General features: G+C 44.1%; 1 protein-coding gene across 5 annotated transcripts in view; it reads right to left on the minus strand.

Annotated features, from left to right (window-relative positions):
• The window catches only part of ATF6 (activating transcription factor 6), a 113972-nt gene that overhangs the window by 33593 nt on the left and 62850 nt on the right, over window positions 1-17529 (minus strand). For all 5 annotated transcript variants that reach the window (XM_084851145.1, XM_084851147.1, XM_084851143.1 and 2 more), the window contains one exon: window positions 9911-9995. In XM_084851145.1, coding sequence (XP_084707271.1) covers window positions 9911-9995 — 85 coding nt within the window. The remainder of the gene's footprint in view (window positions 1-9910; window positions 9996-17529) is intronic.

A 17529-nucleotide genomic window follows, 5' to 3' on the forward strand; every position in this document is an offset into this window, starting at 1 on the left:
TTCCATAGACCAGCATCTCTCTCATCTCTGGGCTTATAACTTGGTTCTTCCTCCCATCGGGAACATAATACATCAAGAAATAATGTAAAACAGGCAACATGTGAACATATGAAACTGCCTTAAACTAAGTCAAGTTCATCTAGCTCAGTAGTGTCTACTCTGACAAGCAGTAGATCCTCACGGTCTCAGATACAAGTCTCTCTCAGCTCTGCTACCAAATATCGTAAGTCACCTCGGGGTCCTACTTGGGTTGAAACGCAATTAAAAATGTATAAATAAAATGAACCAGATAGGCCAGGGACTGAACCTTCTGCATGCAAAACAACATCCCCTTCCCAAAAGCAAATTTTCCAAATCACAAAACCTTTATGCAGGCTAAGATGAAATAAGCAAAGCAGACGTTAAAACTCAACATGAGAGATGTGGGCAGCTGGGGAGGTCCATGGTGTGTGGGAAGTCTATGGTGTGTGGGAAGTGTATATTTCATTATGATCAAAACTGCCAGGACCTTCTATAGCAGGGGTGGACAACTTGTGGCCCTCCAAATTTTTTGGCCTACAACTCCCACCAGCCCTAGCCAATGGTGGAGGATGAGAGAACTGTGAGCCAAAACTTCTGGAGAGCACCCAGTTACCCATCTCTGTTCTACAGCCACGACCCCTCCACCATCACCTAAACCAGAGGTCAGCAACACTGGCTCCCCGCCCTCCTGTTCCCGCTCCACACAGGCTGCACTTCTGATGCTGCCTAAATTGACGTGGTAAGAACCATGACCCCAGGATAACAATGTGTGAACCTAAAGCTCAATCCAGACATCATGCCAAACAATGGTTAAAGGTGCTTAATTATGGTTTGGCAGGATGTCTGAATAGACAAACAGTTGTTAGCAATCAGCAAACAAGCCAGTATCAGAAACAATGGTTTGAAATGGATTTGCAAACCATTTAATACAGTCACCATCTGGGTTTGCCTCATGCTGATGTTGCTGGCAGGCTCCGTCATCCCTCTATGCTGCTGTGCGCTCCCATAAGAGGGATGCGTGTGCCCTGGAACAGACCCCTGCATCTGGAACCGAGGAGAGGCTTAATGCAGGGAAGTTCAGAAGCAGCTTGCTTGCTGTTATAAGAACTTAAGAGGAGTCATGTTGGATCAGACTAAACACCTTTCTAGTCCAACCTCCTGTTCCCACAGATGCCAACCAGATGCCTGTGGGAAGCCCACAAGCAGGACACTGACGCAACAGCATCCTCCGACTTTCTGGTAGTCAGAAAAATGCTGCCTCCAATACTGGAGGTACTACACAGCCACCTGGACTAGCAGCCATTGATAGCCTTACCCTCCACGAATTTGTCTACTCCCCCTTAAAGCCATCCAAGTCGATGTGGCCATCACTACATCTGATGGGAGCAAATTCCAGAGATTAACCATGCACAGTGTGAGGAAGTATTTTCTTTTATCTGTCCAGAATCTCCCACCACTCAGCTTCACGGGATGACCCCAGGCTTTCGTATTATGAGAGGAGAAAAGCATTTTCCATATCCCCCTTCTGACCCTCCGCCCAGCAACTGAGCGGGCAGTAGCCCGACTGGTCTGACTCCCTCCCCAACCTGTGACTGAAGTCCATCCCCACCTGGATGTGTCGGGAGGGGAGACAAGTCACAGAAGGAAAAGCCTTTCTAGCCAATACTACCCAGCAGGCTCTTAGAGAGCCTTGTTGAAACCTTGCAATCTGGCTGCTAGGCAGGGCTGGTTTGGGGAAGACGGTAGACCCCTCCCAAGGAGACCTCAATCTGCTGACTGGAGGGAGGGGATATCCCAAAGAATATGGACTGTCCTCCTGACTTCCTCAGAGAACATGCAGGGCACGATATCTGAACTGAGCCTGAATGCAACTGAAGGGACTTGTAACGTGAGTATCTAGGATGATGGAACACTACTAAAAGCAGCACCCATTTAACCATCCAAGGCAGGAGCAGGCAACATGTGGACCTCCAGTTGTTTTGCCTACAACTCCCATGATTCCCCACCATTAGCTATGCTGGCTAGGACTGACTAGAGTTGTAGTCCAACATTTTGTGGAGGGGTTAATACATATTGCCCAGCCCTGGTCTAAGGAAATTCAAAACACAACTGATGGTCTAAAAATCAAGACTTCTCAGAACCTTCCTAAAGCCGTAACTCCCTCGGGGGAAGCCATGACTGCTAAACTGGCACAGAACTAGGGGTTTTGTATGTAGAAGTGCCCTCTTCCACGCATGCAACCACTCCTAAGCAGAGATGCTTGTAATTCTCCCTACAGGAAATGCCATAAAATGAAACTTAAGGAGTAGAGTGAACTTTAAAAGTCCCAAATGGTTACTTGTATTTTTCAAATAAAACATATTTATTACAGCATATATAACCTCACTTGCTTATGGAGCTATATACTGGGCCGATTGTGCTTTATAACAAAAATAATCTATATTCTGCTAAAAGAAAACCCAAGTGTTAAGCTCAAAATATGTTATTTAAATCAGCACAATTTCCCCCAATTATCTCTGCACTATATAAACTTAACCCAGTTCAAAAGCTTTGCTCTGCCAGATGCTGAGATTTGGGGACAAGAATCCTTCTGGTTGCCAGAGGAGAGGTATGGGCAATCAAAGACAGAATCATGGAAGGGTAGATGTGTCCTGCAGCCATGAGAGAGGGACAGCCAACCGAATAGCAGATAGTTGGCATCCTTTGAACAATGTGGGGGGAGCTTCTGCAAACAGTGCACATTTTTTAAACATACTTCCACGATTGTGAGAGCTAGGAACCTGTCTTCTCTTTTGAAGATCAAAAGCTGAGATTCTCAGGAGATAGGTTTCAATATGATTCCCCATTCTCACATGAGTTATCTGAGCTCTTTACCTCAAGGGTAAAGAGGCATATGAACCAAGAGATCACATTATCTAGCAGCATCTCGCATGAACACAGGCGCATTTTCCAGTCACTGTAACACATTGCCACTAGCCCATGACCGTCTAGCACATGTGTTACTTTTGCGTAGCAAGTATGCATGTACGCGCACGTGTGCGCACGCACACACAGACTCGTCCTGTGGTACAGAGCCTGATCCAACTGGACTGTCTGTGTCCACCCACCCAGGGCCATCTTCCATCAACTGCCTTGTGGGAAGGAAGAGGAGACTGAGGGAGGCAGGCAAGAAGACCTCAGAGCCTCTTCCAAATGTCCTGTCCTGTGGACCATTCACCCCATCAACTGATACCAACTGCACTGCTGGAAAGATCATGATGACTTATGTTCTGATAAGGTTCATTGCAATTTTAGTAATGTCCACTAATGGACATTATAAGTCACCTTGTAAGTCACCTTGGAAAGACCTATATCCTGGAAGGTGAGGTATCATAATAAATAAAGGATGACTCATGTAAGCATGAAATGTTAATGTCTGAACTAATTCTAAACTTGGTCAAGACAACAGGTTCCCTGTTAGCAGCTTTATCCAGTTTCCTTGCCTTCATACAAGAAATGTGTCATAAATCACCAGGACAGACCAATGAATCATGTCATGTTCAAACAGGCATCTCTGTGGCAAAGTTGCCAGTGTTGCCTGGAACCATGTCTAGTTATCAATGCAAAAAGAGACACACCACGCATGAGAAGTCCTTTGGCAGATGCACCTGTGTTCTTGACAGCAGCCTCTTATCATTCAACCGTCAACAAGAATAAGGACTTTAGATCAGGGATGGGGAATGTGTGGCCTGCCAGATGTGGTTGGACTACATCTCCCAGCAGCCTTAGCCAGCATAGCCAATAGTGAGGGATGATGGCAGTTGCAGTCCAACCACATTTGGAGGGCCATCCCTGCTATTTCCCATCCCTGCTTTAGATGTAGGTTTGCAATGCAACCTTGGGGAGTTCACGAGGAGAAAGAGAGGAGCAAATTCCATACTTGGGATCTAACCAATACACAGGAGGGAGCACTAGCTAATTTGTGTAATGACCACAAAAGAACTTCAAGTTCTCATGGATAATGCTGATGTTTTAGAACCTAATGAATAGGGCCCATACAGAATTAAAAACGCACAGTTGTGCTGCATCTGTCCAACTGTACGGAATTTTGTGGGGCTCACTATATCCCCACACCAGTGAATATCATATAAAGTCCACCATCTTAAGAGAATCAGTTACACAAAGAGTGTTATGGGCTGTATGGTGCACAAACACACACAGTTATACAACTTCACGGAGGAACATGGAGCCCAGACTATGATGAGACATCTAACCTTTTGACTGCTGTGATCAAAATAACTGTCCCCAGTATCTACCAATATGTGCATCAGCAGCTGGAAGCTCAAGGCCCAAATATGGCCACCATAGGTAGATCAGCTGTTCTCTTAACTGCCAACCGAAGGCTATTTATTTTTAATTTAGTGGGGTGTCTGAAGAGTGTGATGGCTGCAGCAACAGCATTTGCCAACAAATCAGTCTGAGTGATAGGGAAGAAGAGGCTGCCCAACCAGCCCTCTCACTCTTGGCATGGCTCTCCCTTTAAAACCAACCAACCAACCCACCCATTTTGCTGACCAGGGTACAGGGAGAAGAAAGGAAAGACAGTGCCTCCAAGAGAGTTCCCCTTGCACAAAAGTGAGAGATGCCCCCTTCATCCCTGCACCAAGAAACATCTGAATTTCATAACTGGAATGAAGCAGGGAGGCACATAGAGTCAATTTCTCTCTCTGAGAGATGCATCTTGCAACCTAGAGGCCATCTTGCTTTCTTAAACAGATGGACAAAGGTTCAGCCGATCAGCCTTGCGCCTTGATGTGCTTTGCTATCTCCGTGTTTGTACCCTAAGATCCCTTATGTTTCCCAAATCACTGCAACTGAAAGTAATTTCTCATCCCTTCTTGATCCACCAGATAATGTACTGCTGGCACTATCATCACCCCCCACCTCCTGTGCTTCTTATGCAGAACAAGATTATAATTCATTCTATTCACTTTCTTTGGAAAACTGCCTTTGATTGCAAGGAGGAGCAAAAAACATTTCCAAGAAAATGTAAGAGTTTCCATATCGTTATCAGGAACAGAGCTCAGTCTGCAAGTGATAAACCACATGCCTGCAGGTGTGAAAGCCCAGCTCTGCTAAGAAACAGCTCCTACTGCATAGACGTTAAAAGCATTTTTTAGACAGGCTAATACCAAAACCAAACTATGATCCATTTTATAAGTATTTCTCCTTCTACCGCATGGCTAGATTATTGCCCTCACTTTGCTATATTGCTTGGGAAAATATAACCATTAAAAAGGCCAAAAGCTGAAGCATTGTTCCTTCCCTTTGAAGAAATTCTTCCTGGTCAGAAAACGTTTTTGATCAGCTTAAGAGAACCATGAAGGCTCTGTTCATTATTTATAAAACTTATTAACTGGCTTCCTGTAATTAAAAAAAAAAGCCAGGATGATGTACAAAAACCATTAAACAAGAAAAAATAAATTTAAGTAAAAAGACTAGCACTGAATGGCTTTTAAAAATTCTTTTAACTGCTGTTTTTACTATATGTATTCTATTATTGTTTTTGATATCTTTAGAGTGCGTGTGTGTGTGTGTGCTAAATATATGTATTTATATATACATAGTATGAGTGTGTGCATGTGAGTAAGCCACCTGTGAGAAGAGTTTTTAAAGATAGGGTATACATCCAAATCCCCTTCATGGATCACTGCCTTGTTGTGGTGAAGGGGCTTGCGTAACTCAGTGAAGCCATAAGCTATGCCGTGCAGGGCCACCCAAGACGGACAGGTCATGGCAGAGAGTTCTGACAAAATGTGGTCCACTGGAGAAGGAAATGGCAACCCACTCCAGTATTCTTGCCAAGAAAACCCCATGGAACGTATCACAAGGCTAAAAGAGATGACGCCGGAAGATGAGCCCCTCAGGTCGGAAGGTGTCCAACATACTACTGGGGAAGAGCAGAGGGCATTTCCAAGTAGTGCCAGAAAGAGTGAAGCGGCTGGGCCAAACCCGAAAGGACACTCAGCTGTGGATGTGTCTGGTGGTGAAAAGAAAGACCGATGCTGTAAAGAACAATATTGTTTAGGAACCTGGAATGTAAGGTCAATGAATCAAGGTAAGCTGGAGGTGGTCAAACATGAGATGGCAAGATTGAACATTGACATCTTGGGAATCAGCGAACTAAAATGGACAAGCATGGGCGAATTTAATTCAGGTGACCATCATATCTAGTACTGTGGGCAAGAATCCCTTAGAAGAAATAGAGTAGCATTCATAGTCAACAAAAGGGTGGGAAAAGCAGTACTGGGGTACAATCTCAAAAACGAAAGAATGATCTCAGTACAAATCCAAGGCAAACCATTGAACATCACAGTAATTCAAGTCTATGCCCCAACCACTGAGGCCGAAGAAGCTGAGGTTGATCAGTTCTATGAAGACCTACAACACCTTCTAGAACGAACACCAAAAAAAGATGTCCTCTTCATCATAGGGGACTGGAATGCTAAAGTAGGAAGTCAAGAAATCACTGGGATAACAGGCAAGCATGGCCTTGGGTGCACAAAATGAAGCAGGACAAAGGCTAATAGAGTTTTGCCAAGAGAACACAATGATCATAGCAAACACACTTTTCCAACAGCACAAGAGGCAACTCTACACATGGACATCACCAGATGGTCAATATCAAAATCAGATTGATTATGTACTTTGCAGCCAAAGATGGAGAAGCTCTATACAGTCAGTAAAAACAAGACCAGGAGCTGACTGGCTCAGATCATGAGCTTCTTGTTGCAACATCTCGGCTTAAATTGAAGAACGTAGGGAAAACCACTAAACCATTCAGGTATGATCTAAATCATATCCCTTATGAATATACAGTGGAGGTGAGGAATAGATTTCAGGGATTAGACCTGATAGACAGAGTGCCTGAGGAACTATGGACGGAGGTCCGTAACATTGTTCAGGAGGCAGCAACTCAATCCATCCCAAAGAAAAAGAAATGCAAGAAAGCAAAGTGGCTGTCTGATGAGGCTTTACAAGTAGCTGAGGAAAGAAGGGAAGCAAAAAGCAAGGGAGAAAGGGGAAGATATATCCAACTGAATGCAGAGTTCCAGAGAATAGCAAGGAGAGACAAGAAGGCCTTCTTAAATGAACAATGCAAAGAAATCGAGGAAAACAATAGAATGGGAAAGACTAGAGATCTTTTCAAGAAAATCGGAGATCTCAAGGGAACGTTTTGTGCAAAGACGGGCATGATAAAGGACAAAGAAGGCTGGGACCTAACAGAAGCAGATGAGATTAAGAAGAGGTGGCAAGAATACACAGAAGAACTATACAGGAAAGATCTGAATGTCCCTGATAGCCATGGTAGTGCGCTCACTGAACTTGAGCCGGACATCCTAGAGGTCAAGTCAAGGTCAAGTGGGCCTTAGGAAGCATTAGTAACAACAAAGCTAGCGGAGATGACAGTATTCCAGCTGAGCTATTTAAGATCCTAAAAGATGATGCTGTTCAAGTGCTGCACTCAATATGCCAACAAATCTGGAACACTCTACAGTGGCCACAAGACTGGAAAAGGTCAGTTTACATTCCAATCTCAAAGAAGGGCAATGCCAAAGAGTGTTCAAACTACCGCACAATTGCGCTCATTTCACATGCCAGCAAGGTTATGCTCAAAATCCTACAAGTTAGGCTTCAGCAGTATGTGAACGGAGAACTACCAGAAGTACAAGCTGGATTTCGAAGAGGAGAGGAACTAGAGATCAAATCGCCAACATTCACTGGATCATGGAGAAAGCAAGAGAATTCCAGAAAAACATCTATTTCTGCTTCATTGACTACGCTAAAGCCTTTGATTGTGTGGATCACAACAACCTCTGGAAAATTCTGAAAGAGATGGGAGTACCAGACCACCTTACCTGTCTCCTGAGAAACATGTACGAGGGTCAGGAAGCAACAATAAGAACCAGACATGGAACAACCGATTGGTTCAAAATTGGGAAAGGAGTACGACAAGGCTGTATATTGTCGTCCTGCTTATTTAACTTATATGCAGAGTACATCATGAGAAACGCCAGGTTGGATGAATCAGAGGTCAGAATTAAGACTGCCGGGAGAATTATCAACAACCTCAGATACGCAGATGATACCACCCTAATGGCAGAAAGCAAAGAGGATCTCAAGAGCCTCTTGTTGAGGGTGAAAGAGGAGAGTGCAAAAGCTGGTTTGAAACTCAACATTAAAAAAACGAAGATCATGGCATCTGGCCCCATCACTTCCTGGCATATGGAAGGGGAAGAAATGGAAGCAGTGACAGATGTTATTTCCTTGGGCTCCAAGATCGCCGCAGATGGTGACTGTAGCCATGCAATTAAAAGACGCTTGCTCCTTGGGAGGAAAGCTATGGCACACCTAGACAGCATAGTAAGAAGCAGAGACATCACCTTGCTGACAAACGTCCACATAATCAAAGCTATAGTTTTCTCAGTAGTAACGTATGGCTGTGAGAGCTGGACTATAAGGAAGGCTGAGCGCCGAAGAATTGATGCTTTCGAACTGTGGTGCTGGAGAAGACTCTTACGAGTCCCCTGGACTGCAAGGAGGTCAAATCAGTCCATCCTAAAGGAAATCAGCCCTGAGTGCTCATTGGAAGGACAGATACTGAAGCTGAAGCTCAAATATTTTGGCCACCTAATGCGAAGAGAAAACTCTCTGGAAAAGACCCTGATGCTGGGAAAGACTGAAGGCAAAAGGAGAAGGAGACGGCAGAGGATGAGATGGCTAGATAGCATCACTGATGCAATGAATATGAACTTGAGCGCACTCCGGAAGAGCGCCGAGGAGAGGAAGGCCTGGCGTGCTATGGTCCATGGGGTCACGAAGAGTTGGACACGACTGAACGACTGAACAACAACATACATCCAAATAAAATAAAATAATAAGGGCGCAATCTTTTGGAGATAGTCGGCCACCTCTGAACTCAGAGGCAGCCAATTATCCAATGCAGGATGGGCAGAGCATGGAGGGGATTCTCTCCTCCACACTCCGGCCACCCTGCATTTGCAACTAGACAGCCGATTTCAGCTGTCTAACTGGGTGCCTTGGAGTTGTGGGGGGGAGGCCAGACAGCGCACAGGAAGTATCGTAACGGCGCTTCTCCAGTCCCCTCCCTCAGGAATACTCCCTTTTCGGCTGCTCCACACTGCTCTTCCAAGCACTGAGCCAGGGACAAACCAAGCCTCCTACGAGGCAGCAGGAGAAGGGGTGGGGAGTTGGATTTCTGGGAACCGAATTTGGAACGCTAGCTCCGAGCTCTGTTCCCAGAAACAGAAAAATCCTATGGCTGTCTTGATGCTGTCTAGCGGCCATAGGATTGTGCTCTAAGTGTAGTTTGTTTTTTAAACTATATCTTCTATGTTATGGGCAGTTTGTATCTTCATCAGAATCAAGTGGTAATGCATTCCTAGACTGTACCACTTCAAGCTCTGAGGGGAGAGGTGCTGAATATTTCAATACACACACCTCCCTGCCCACATAAGAATGGCATGCCAGGGAGGAGGTTAGTCAGAACTGTTCTCCCCAACATGCTAGTTTTGTGTGGACAGGATTGCTGTGTTTTTGTTTTTGTAGCATTCATTCTAACATGCAGTTCTTCACATCTACAACTTGAAGTAATACAGTCCAGGAAAAGCATTATCCCTCAATTCTGATAAACGTATAAACTGGCTCTTATTCAAGAATACAAAACTTATCACCACACCATTGCTACTAATAAATATTTCCACCTTGGATCATCAGCCAAGTCTGTACCTCAAAACCCATTAATACAACGTACATTTCCATAAGCAATTGAGGCAATTTGACCATTGTGAAACAGGTTCTTCTCCAACGTGTTAAACTTAATACTCACCACTGATGTTTATTGCTGGCAACACTATGGACATCTTTGGTCGCCTGGTCTTATTATGGGTGGTAGCAGGCAACAACAGGTGATCCTGAAAAACATGGAAGAATGCGTTAAGTGGTGCTGGGAAACTGTGTGCAAGGAAAGGGTTCATTCACAAATTGTAAAAGCTCCACAACAGATGAAATCAGAGTTAAGAACAGGCAATGTCCCCACCTAAGGAACTTCTGAAACACTGCCATTTCCCCTCACAGCGTACAGGCAGCAAGACACATTTCCAAGGGCTGACCTGGCATCAGTAATAAATCATGGGACAACGCAGCATGTGAATTCTACTCAGAAATAAGAATTCAAACAAGCATCAGTAGCCTAGCTTGGCTGTTTGCATAAGAATACTGAAGCCCAGTGTAGTGATTAAGAGTGGTTGAACTGGCTTACTTGTAACAACAGCAATAGAGTCCTGCTTCTAATTATAATCAGCCAGGCAATTGTGTGTGTTTTTTAAATCAAGCCTGACCTTAAGAGCGTCAAGTTGCCACTTGTGTTATGAAAACATAGGTCCTACCACAAACAGCTTACTATCTAAACATCAACTTCCACAACTCTTCCCTCCGTCTACCCATAGGATTCTCACCCCATGACAAAATGTCAGGCTGTGGGCCTGATTCTGGATGCTGTTCACTTCTGAATGCAGACAGGAGCTACAGGAGACAAACTTCCTGTTACAGTCAGTCTTTTTTGTCACTCCAAGAGCTTGAAACCTAAAAGCTTTTTTTATGGTCTCTGGAATTGTTGCTGTATTCCATGATGCTGTTCTACTGTTACATTATAAGTGATGTTCTAAATTGTTAATTTATGGCTTTATTTTTGTAGTCAGCCGCCTTGCGCTCTCTGGAGGAAAGCCAGAATATAAACGTTTTAAATAAATAAATCAACTTGCAGCCACACAAAGCAAAAAAGGCCCATCTGGACACAAGGGGTCAACACATAAACCCACTTTATACACCAAGGACCGTTCAGCTTCAAGAAGACTTGGAGATAAGGTAAGGTGTAAATCTTGAAAATAAATAATGACTGTTGCAGGGCCCCCAACCATAATCTGGCCCTGTTTAATGGTGACTGTTCACAAGCAGGGCACCCTTTGCTATTCCAATTTTAGCTGTAGCTGTGACACTAATGTGTTCAGCCTTTGATTGTGCTCCCACACAGCCAATAAAATCTTTCTGCATTTCAGCTGATTAAAGAAGCACATTGCCTTGGTTGAGTCCTAGAATGTGCAGAACATCTGGCTGAGGAGTTTACTAAGTTATAGAGATAGTCATGAAGAAAACAGTTCTGCTGGAGCCAGGGGCTCCTTTGGCAATCTTAACTTTCCAAGCTGCGAGTTTTCCAGCCATCATGCCAGGCACTCAGGTCTAAGTCTTTTCCTTAGATTGTCATTCCATCAGTGTGTAAACTTTGGCTCAAAGCTATAAAGTCATCTGTTCTGGGGTCTAAAGTGTTGTGATTTATTCTATCTTTAGCTGACACTTCACATCAAAGCAGCAGATGGTGGGGTTTAAAGTGTCATATTTCAAATGTTATTACATGCACTAATATTACTAATAACACATTTTAGATATTTATACCTCAAGTGTTAAAACTGCCAATGAATGATGTCTTCCCCCACCCCCCTTCCCTGTTTTGGCAGTCAATGAACACATTTCAGGGATTTAATCAAGTACTACTTCATTTTTCAGATCCCCAAATGATGTGTGCAGCAGGGTTACACATAAAATAGTTTCTTCCAAATTTTTCAACTCAAATGGAACTTATTGAATGGGCCTTGTAAAATATCCAATGTGTTAAATAAAACTGCACATGGTTGCAGAAAGTCAGAGTAATTTGTTTCACGTTGCCAAATTTAGTTCCTTGGTGAGGAGGGTCACTTTGAAGTGGTAGCCTGGGACTTGGTGAATGCCACTGTAAGTATAAAATTGACACATCCATAATCTCTCTCCCCTCAAACAGATTACATGGTGCAACTGTTTCAAGACTATACAGCAGGGACGGATGTACAGATACAGAAAGCATTCAAACATGAAACCACCCCACCTGAGGTCTGAAGTGGTACAGTGCACAACCTTGTACAGTACTGTTCTTGTGGTAATGAAGCCCTGCCATAAACAGTGCATGCGTCAGCACCACAAGAGAAGGAAGGGGAATAGAGCCACATCTACTGGTGGCGGGGGGGGGGGCACTGTTGGCACAAAAAAGGGAAAGAAATGCATTGAGAGGAAGAGAGAAGCAGTCATGGCTGGGGGTAGAGAAGAGAATGGTGGTACGAGCAGGCCCACGAGCTGCCAAGGGCCCATGAGTTCAGCAGGACCCATCCTGACCTTGTCAACCCTATGGCAGGGTGCAGCAACAGCTATTGACCTCCTCACCCACATGAAAAGCAGCTGGAGGGCAAGCCCAAGGGCACTCTGAAGACTACCGCTTGCCCTGGGTACGAGACACATAGATGGCCTTGCGTGGGTGTGTATGTGTGTGCATGAAACAGAGAGACAGGTAAGAAGATGGGGGAGAGAACGAGATGGCTGAGATTAAGAGAATGCTGCACGCACTGGAATTTACCAGCTAAAACGTTTGCTGGAAGCCTCTAGCGGTTTTACCATATTACATGCAGAAACAACACTAACATTTAAAATGCCTTGGCAAATAAAAATAGTCTTAAACTGACTTGATAATTTAAGATGTTTTGCAGCAACATGTTGCATTTCTATACGCTTCCTTTTGGCATTTCTTTTAGCATTTGGTATTGTGCACACACATATCCCTCACCGAAGCCTCCTAGGCTGCTTGGCTACTCAAGACTCAAACCTAGGCCTTTTTGCCTCTGACATACACGAACAGTGAGCATAGAGCTGCTTGTTTGCACTCTGATTGGCTCTCATATGCCAGTAAATCCTTCCCTATTGGCTTTTAGGGCTGCCTGTTTATTAAGGAAGCTGGGGCAAGATGTGTTTGCATTTACACACATATTGGATCATTCCATAACGTGTAGTGAAAAGGGAGTTTTGGAAAAGTTTCAAAGAAGAGAGAATCTGAGAATCCCCAAAGTAGATGAAAGCAAGCTGATTCTCTCCTTTTCTTCCATTTGATCTCTAAGGCATCCAAAAAACAAAGAATGTCATGTTGGGCATAAGAAAAAATTCCAAAGTCCATATATAGTGTAATACCTCTGTAAGGCTCTGCCCAATCTGAAATCTCCAAACCCTCCTCCATATCATTTTACAACTCTAAGCACATATTGTGACTGCAACATCCAGTCAGCTTTTTTTCTTTTTACTATCCGCCTCCCTCAATACGCACAAACCAACCTGCTTTTTGTAACATCTTGCCAGATGGAGATCTGGCAATCTCAAAAGCTTGCACATGGGGGGGGGGGGGCATTGGCCTAATAAAGGTATTATATGGGTTTTGAAATTGATTCCCTAAGGTACTCTCTTATTTACCATGTATTTAGCAAGCCAGAGTTAGACTCTTCCCCTCACCGTTCCCTTCTACCACCAGCAGGTGGAACAATGGCCTGGGTGCATGAGGGAACGGGCTGGGGGGGCAGCTCTTTTCCCAGACTCTTGCTGCCCATTTCCTACATGGAGATAGCAAGTCAGCCTTCCCCAACTGTGTGCCCTCCAGACATGTTGGCTGGGAGATGCTGGGAGTTGTAGTCCAATGCATCTGGGAGGCACACGGTTGGAGAAGGCAGTAGTTATTCAAGCAAGGAATAACTCATCCAGTTTTTGTCACATTCTAACATTCAAGAATCAAGATGGGCAAAGAAGCAAAGGGACCCCACTCAGAGCTAGGAAAGAGACAGGAAGAGCAGCAGCTTTACTTCTAGCCCCCTTCCCAGTTATCACAGCTCTGTTTGTGTGGTGCTCTGAGCAGTACATTTCAGAGAGGTCAGTGTGAAAAGAACATGGGGGGGGCGTGTTATGTTTGCTGCAAAGTGGGAGTGGAAATGGGCAGATGAACAATGGGTTCCCCATGGCCTCAGGTGGAAGAAAGAGGCCGAGGAAAATGAAAAGGGCACTTGACTAGTGGGGAACTTTGCATTCACTAGCAGGGAATTCATGGGGGCTGGCAGGGAATTTCCCCACTACTTTGGAAGCTAACAGTGCCCTGCCATCCAGTCTCTGAGGGGCTTTTGAGCTAGATGAAGCTGCAGCATCTCTCATTTTGATAAATTAAATGCTGGCTGAAGGATCTTCCAGATCACAGTTTTCCCATTTCTTTCTGCAACCAGGAGTTAGTGGACTGCATAGATCAGATGGAGGAGCCCTGCAGAATGGGACAGAGCCTACTGATGCCTAGAGGGCGTGGGGGGATGACCGCTGATGGTCAGGAGACAGATCCTGGCTACACCGGGTTCCTCAAGTGTGGCGCTGATTGAGCAATAGCTCCTCTCAGCCAAGCAAAGGACAGCCCACCCTCACTTGCTTCTGGCTCCTCACTCCGACATTTTACACCTTCCCCTGGAGACTCTGAAGAGGCTAAAACCATGAAGCGTCAGGCCAAACAGGGAGATCTGGCAACCCTCTGTGGCAATAATAATTTAAGTATCCCACTATGAAAACCTCCTCTTTGAAATTATGAAAACCTTCTCCTTGCGGTACAGAGATACAGGATGGAATGCTCAATACAGTTAGGGGAATGTCTTCTGCTTTCTTGTGCTGTTCCTCCACACTGCTTGATGAAAAAGCTGTTACCCTGCTGCCTCCCCCCTCCCTTTGCTTTCATTTACTGAAGCAAGAACCTCTGAAGACAAAAAATTCTGAAGCAAGAACCGCTGATCCTAGGCATTTTCACCTTACTGCAGAAATGCCCTCCCAGACTCACAAACACTTCCCAAAACCTTACACTGGGTAGCAATGCAGCAACTACAGTGAGGGACTCATGAGGACTTAAAACTTTTGCATTTCTGTAGCTTTGCTTCCTGGCTTCTTTCCTTAAATCTTTTTTGTTTCCAGTTGCCCCCAAGTAATACCAGTCACAGTTTCTAGAGAGAAGAAAACCATTCACTATCACCCATTGGCTTTCTATCATTGCTGTCCTTACGCAACTAGGAAAGCGTTCAAAATGCAGCATACACACACACACACACACACACATGAGTATATATGGAAATGTACTCTTGGAAAAATACATTCATCTGAAGATGTCAGAAACAGAAGGCTCCATGTCTTCTACTGGAAATGCCATTTGTGGTCAGCTCGGGGGTGAAGCTTGCTTTCATCATCACACATTTCATGCTTTTAAGTTTTTAGATTGATTCCAGCTGCTTTCACAGAAAGCAAGACTCTCTGGATATTGGTCAGTTAAATATTAAACTAGACCACATTAGTATAACCTAACAGGTGAAAGAGAGGGACCAATTCTCTGAAGTTGCTACTACAAATCACAACACAGCAAAGAAGCTCTTGCAGCACATTCATCGGACTCACATTTGTGCCAAGATCTACTCATGCTGCTCAGGTGACAAAAAGCCAACCAGCGGGTGTGAACAAAATTTCTGCCTGATCTGTCAGTACAGAGCAGTACAAAGTAGAGCAGGATAAAGCCATCATATATGTCCTTGGCTTTCGGCTTGTCAGTTCTTAAGAACTACAGGGAATGTGAAGCCGTTTATGAATTTGTTCAGGAAGTGGCTGTATATTTTTACTACTGATGTGTGTGATGGCAGCCATATGAGGGGAAAATAATTTCAAGGAGGGGGCTGGCTCCATTTGTGAAAGCACACAGATTCATGGATGCTGTGCAGAAAACACCATTTTGACCATCTGTCCTTGCCTTCCTGCCAGTTAATCCCATTATTCCTTTTTTCTTTTCTTTTTTTAGCACAGTTCAGGGGATTTTCTCCACACTACTGCAGATCATTTCTTGGACTATATGTGGTGGTGGTGGAAGCTCATTTGATCCACATTGCAACACTATGTGAAGTGATTTAAAGTAGTCTCCAAGGGGCAATGCTGCCCCTTAGAAACCTAAGGTTCACAATTTTAACTTTTTAATGTATGTTGCTAACACTCAGTTGCCAATGTAAATTTAATAATACAGTGGCAAAAACCGAATAAAAATGGACACACTTGCATTACTGTTCTATACCATCCAAAGATTCATTCATATTTGCTATTGCCATTAGCAGAATATAGAATTCCAGCCACCACCTGGACACAGCAGTCCCAGCGTCACACACAAGATGTTTTGCCAAGAATTCCATCTCTTGGGAACAGCTTATTCCACAGAAAGGGTCTCGCCAACTGCTAAGTCTTAAACAGACCATATATCTACAGAATATCACAGCAGGCAATCCATTCAGTCTTCTGAGTAGTCAAGCATCTTCAAAGAATCAAGGTGATTGAAGAAAGAAGAAGGAGAAGAGCCAAAAGTAAAAGGCATGTGAGTCATGAATATTGGACAACTTGTTACCATGCCCAGTAGTGCTATTCAAGCGGGTCTTCATTTGTAATCTGCATCTTTGCGATAATACAAGCCAACAGAGTAAATAGGATCAGGACCTTTGCATTCCATGCCAAAGAAATTGCTTAAGAAGCTCTAAATGTGGTAGCCTACTTCTCACAGACTTCAGAATAGTGGATACGAACAGTTTCTATAAAAAGCTTCACGTTTCTCCAAAAGAGAACTGTAATCAATTTGCTTAATTTATTTTTCATAGATGACTTTCTGTGATGTTCCAATTCCATGGCTAATCTACCCAATCTGTTTTTATAGCCTTTGCTTCTACAAGAATGAAGAAACAGCAAGATGGGCTTCTTATTTAAGCATTCTACTGGACACTGTCCCATTCCACAGTTAATAAAATGGTGTAATGTTTCAGATTACTCCTTTCTGACCATCCCAGACAGAACTTTATAAGAAACAGCTAACCACCAGAGTTTGGAGCAGTCCCTAAATGCTTTGTATTTCTTCAAAGTGACCACTCTGGCTTTGGCCTAGAATTAGGGTTGCCAGATCTCCTGAGGTTCAAGAGGGCTGAGCCTCAGAGCTAAAGGGTAGCCTCCAGCAGATATGCAGCCTAAGGGTACCTGCGGGCAGCGACAGAGGGCAACACTTGGCCAGCCAGGGGAAGAGACAGCCTGTGCTTGCTGGCTCAGGAGTACAACCCAATGAACCAGGGTAGGGGGGAGCAAATCACAACACTGCTCAGGCCAGGGGCGGGGGAAGCTTCCCACCTCCCCTTTAGTTCTGCCCTCATAGATGGGAGAATGTGTCCAGCTCAGTTTCACTCAGATTCTCAGTTTCACACATTTCAGTTCATTCCATTCCGTTTACACATCGGATTGCAAATTATGATTTGTTTAGTCTGCATAAACATGTGTATGGATTTTGGTGCCACATTTTTCAAAACATATGAATTTTGTCAAACGTATGCATTTTTATAAGTGACTTTTCCTATTAAATAAAGCAGTTTTGTGCACATTTTTCAAAATACACACATTTATCTATGATTTTTTTTTTTTTTTTACAGACTTCAGTGAAGTACAGATTTGGGGGCAGCAACCAAGTCGACACAAGCACTAACATAAACCAGCATAGCATGAAGGACCTCCAGTGCTACA

The sequence above is a fragment of the Heloderma suspectum genome, chromosome 4 (assembly GCF_057233095.1).
Source record: "Heloderma suspectum isolate Gila_16-S chromosome 4, 16-S_ref, whole genome shotgun sequence".
Classification (NCBI taxonomy): domain Eukaryota; kingdom Metazoa; phylum Chordata; class Lepidosauria; order Squamata; family Helodermatidae; genus Heloderma; species Heloderma suspectum.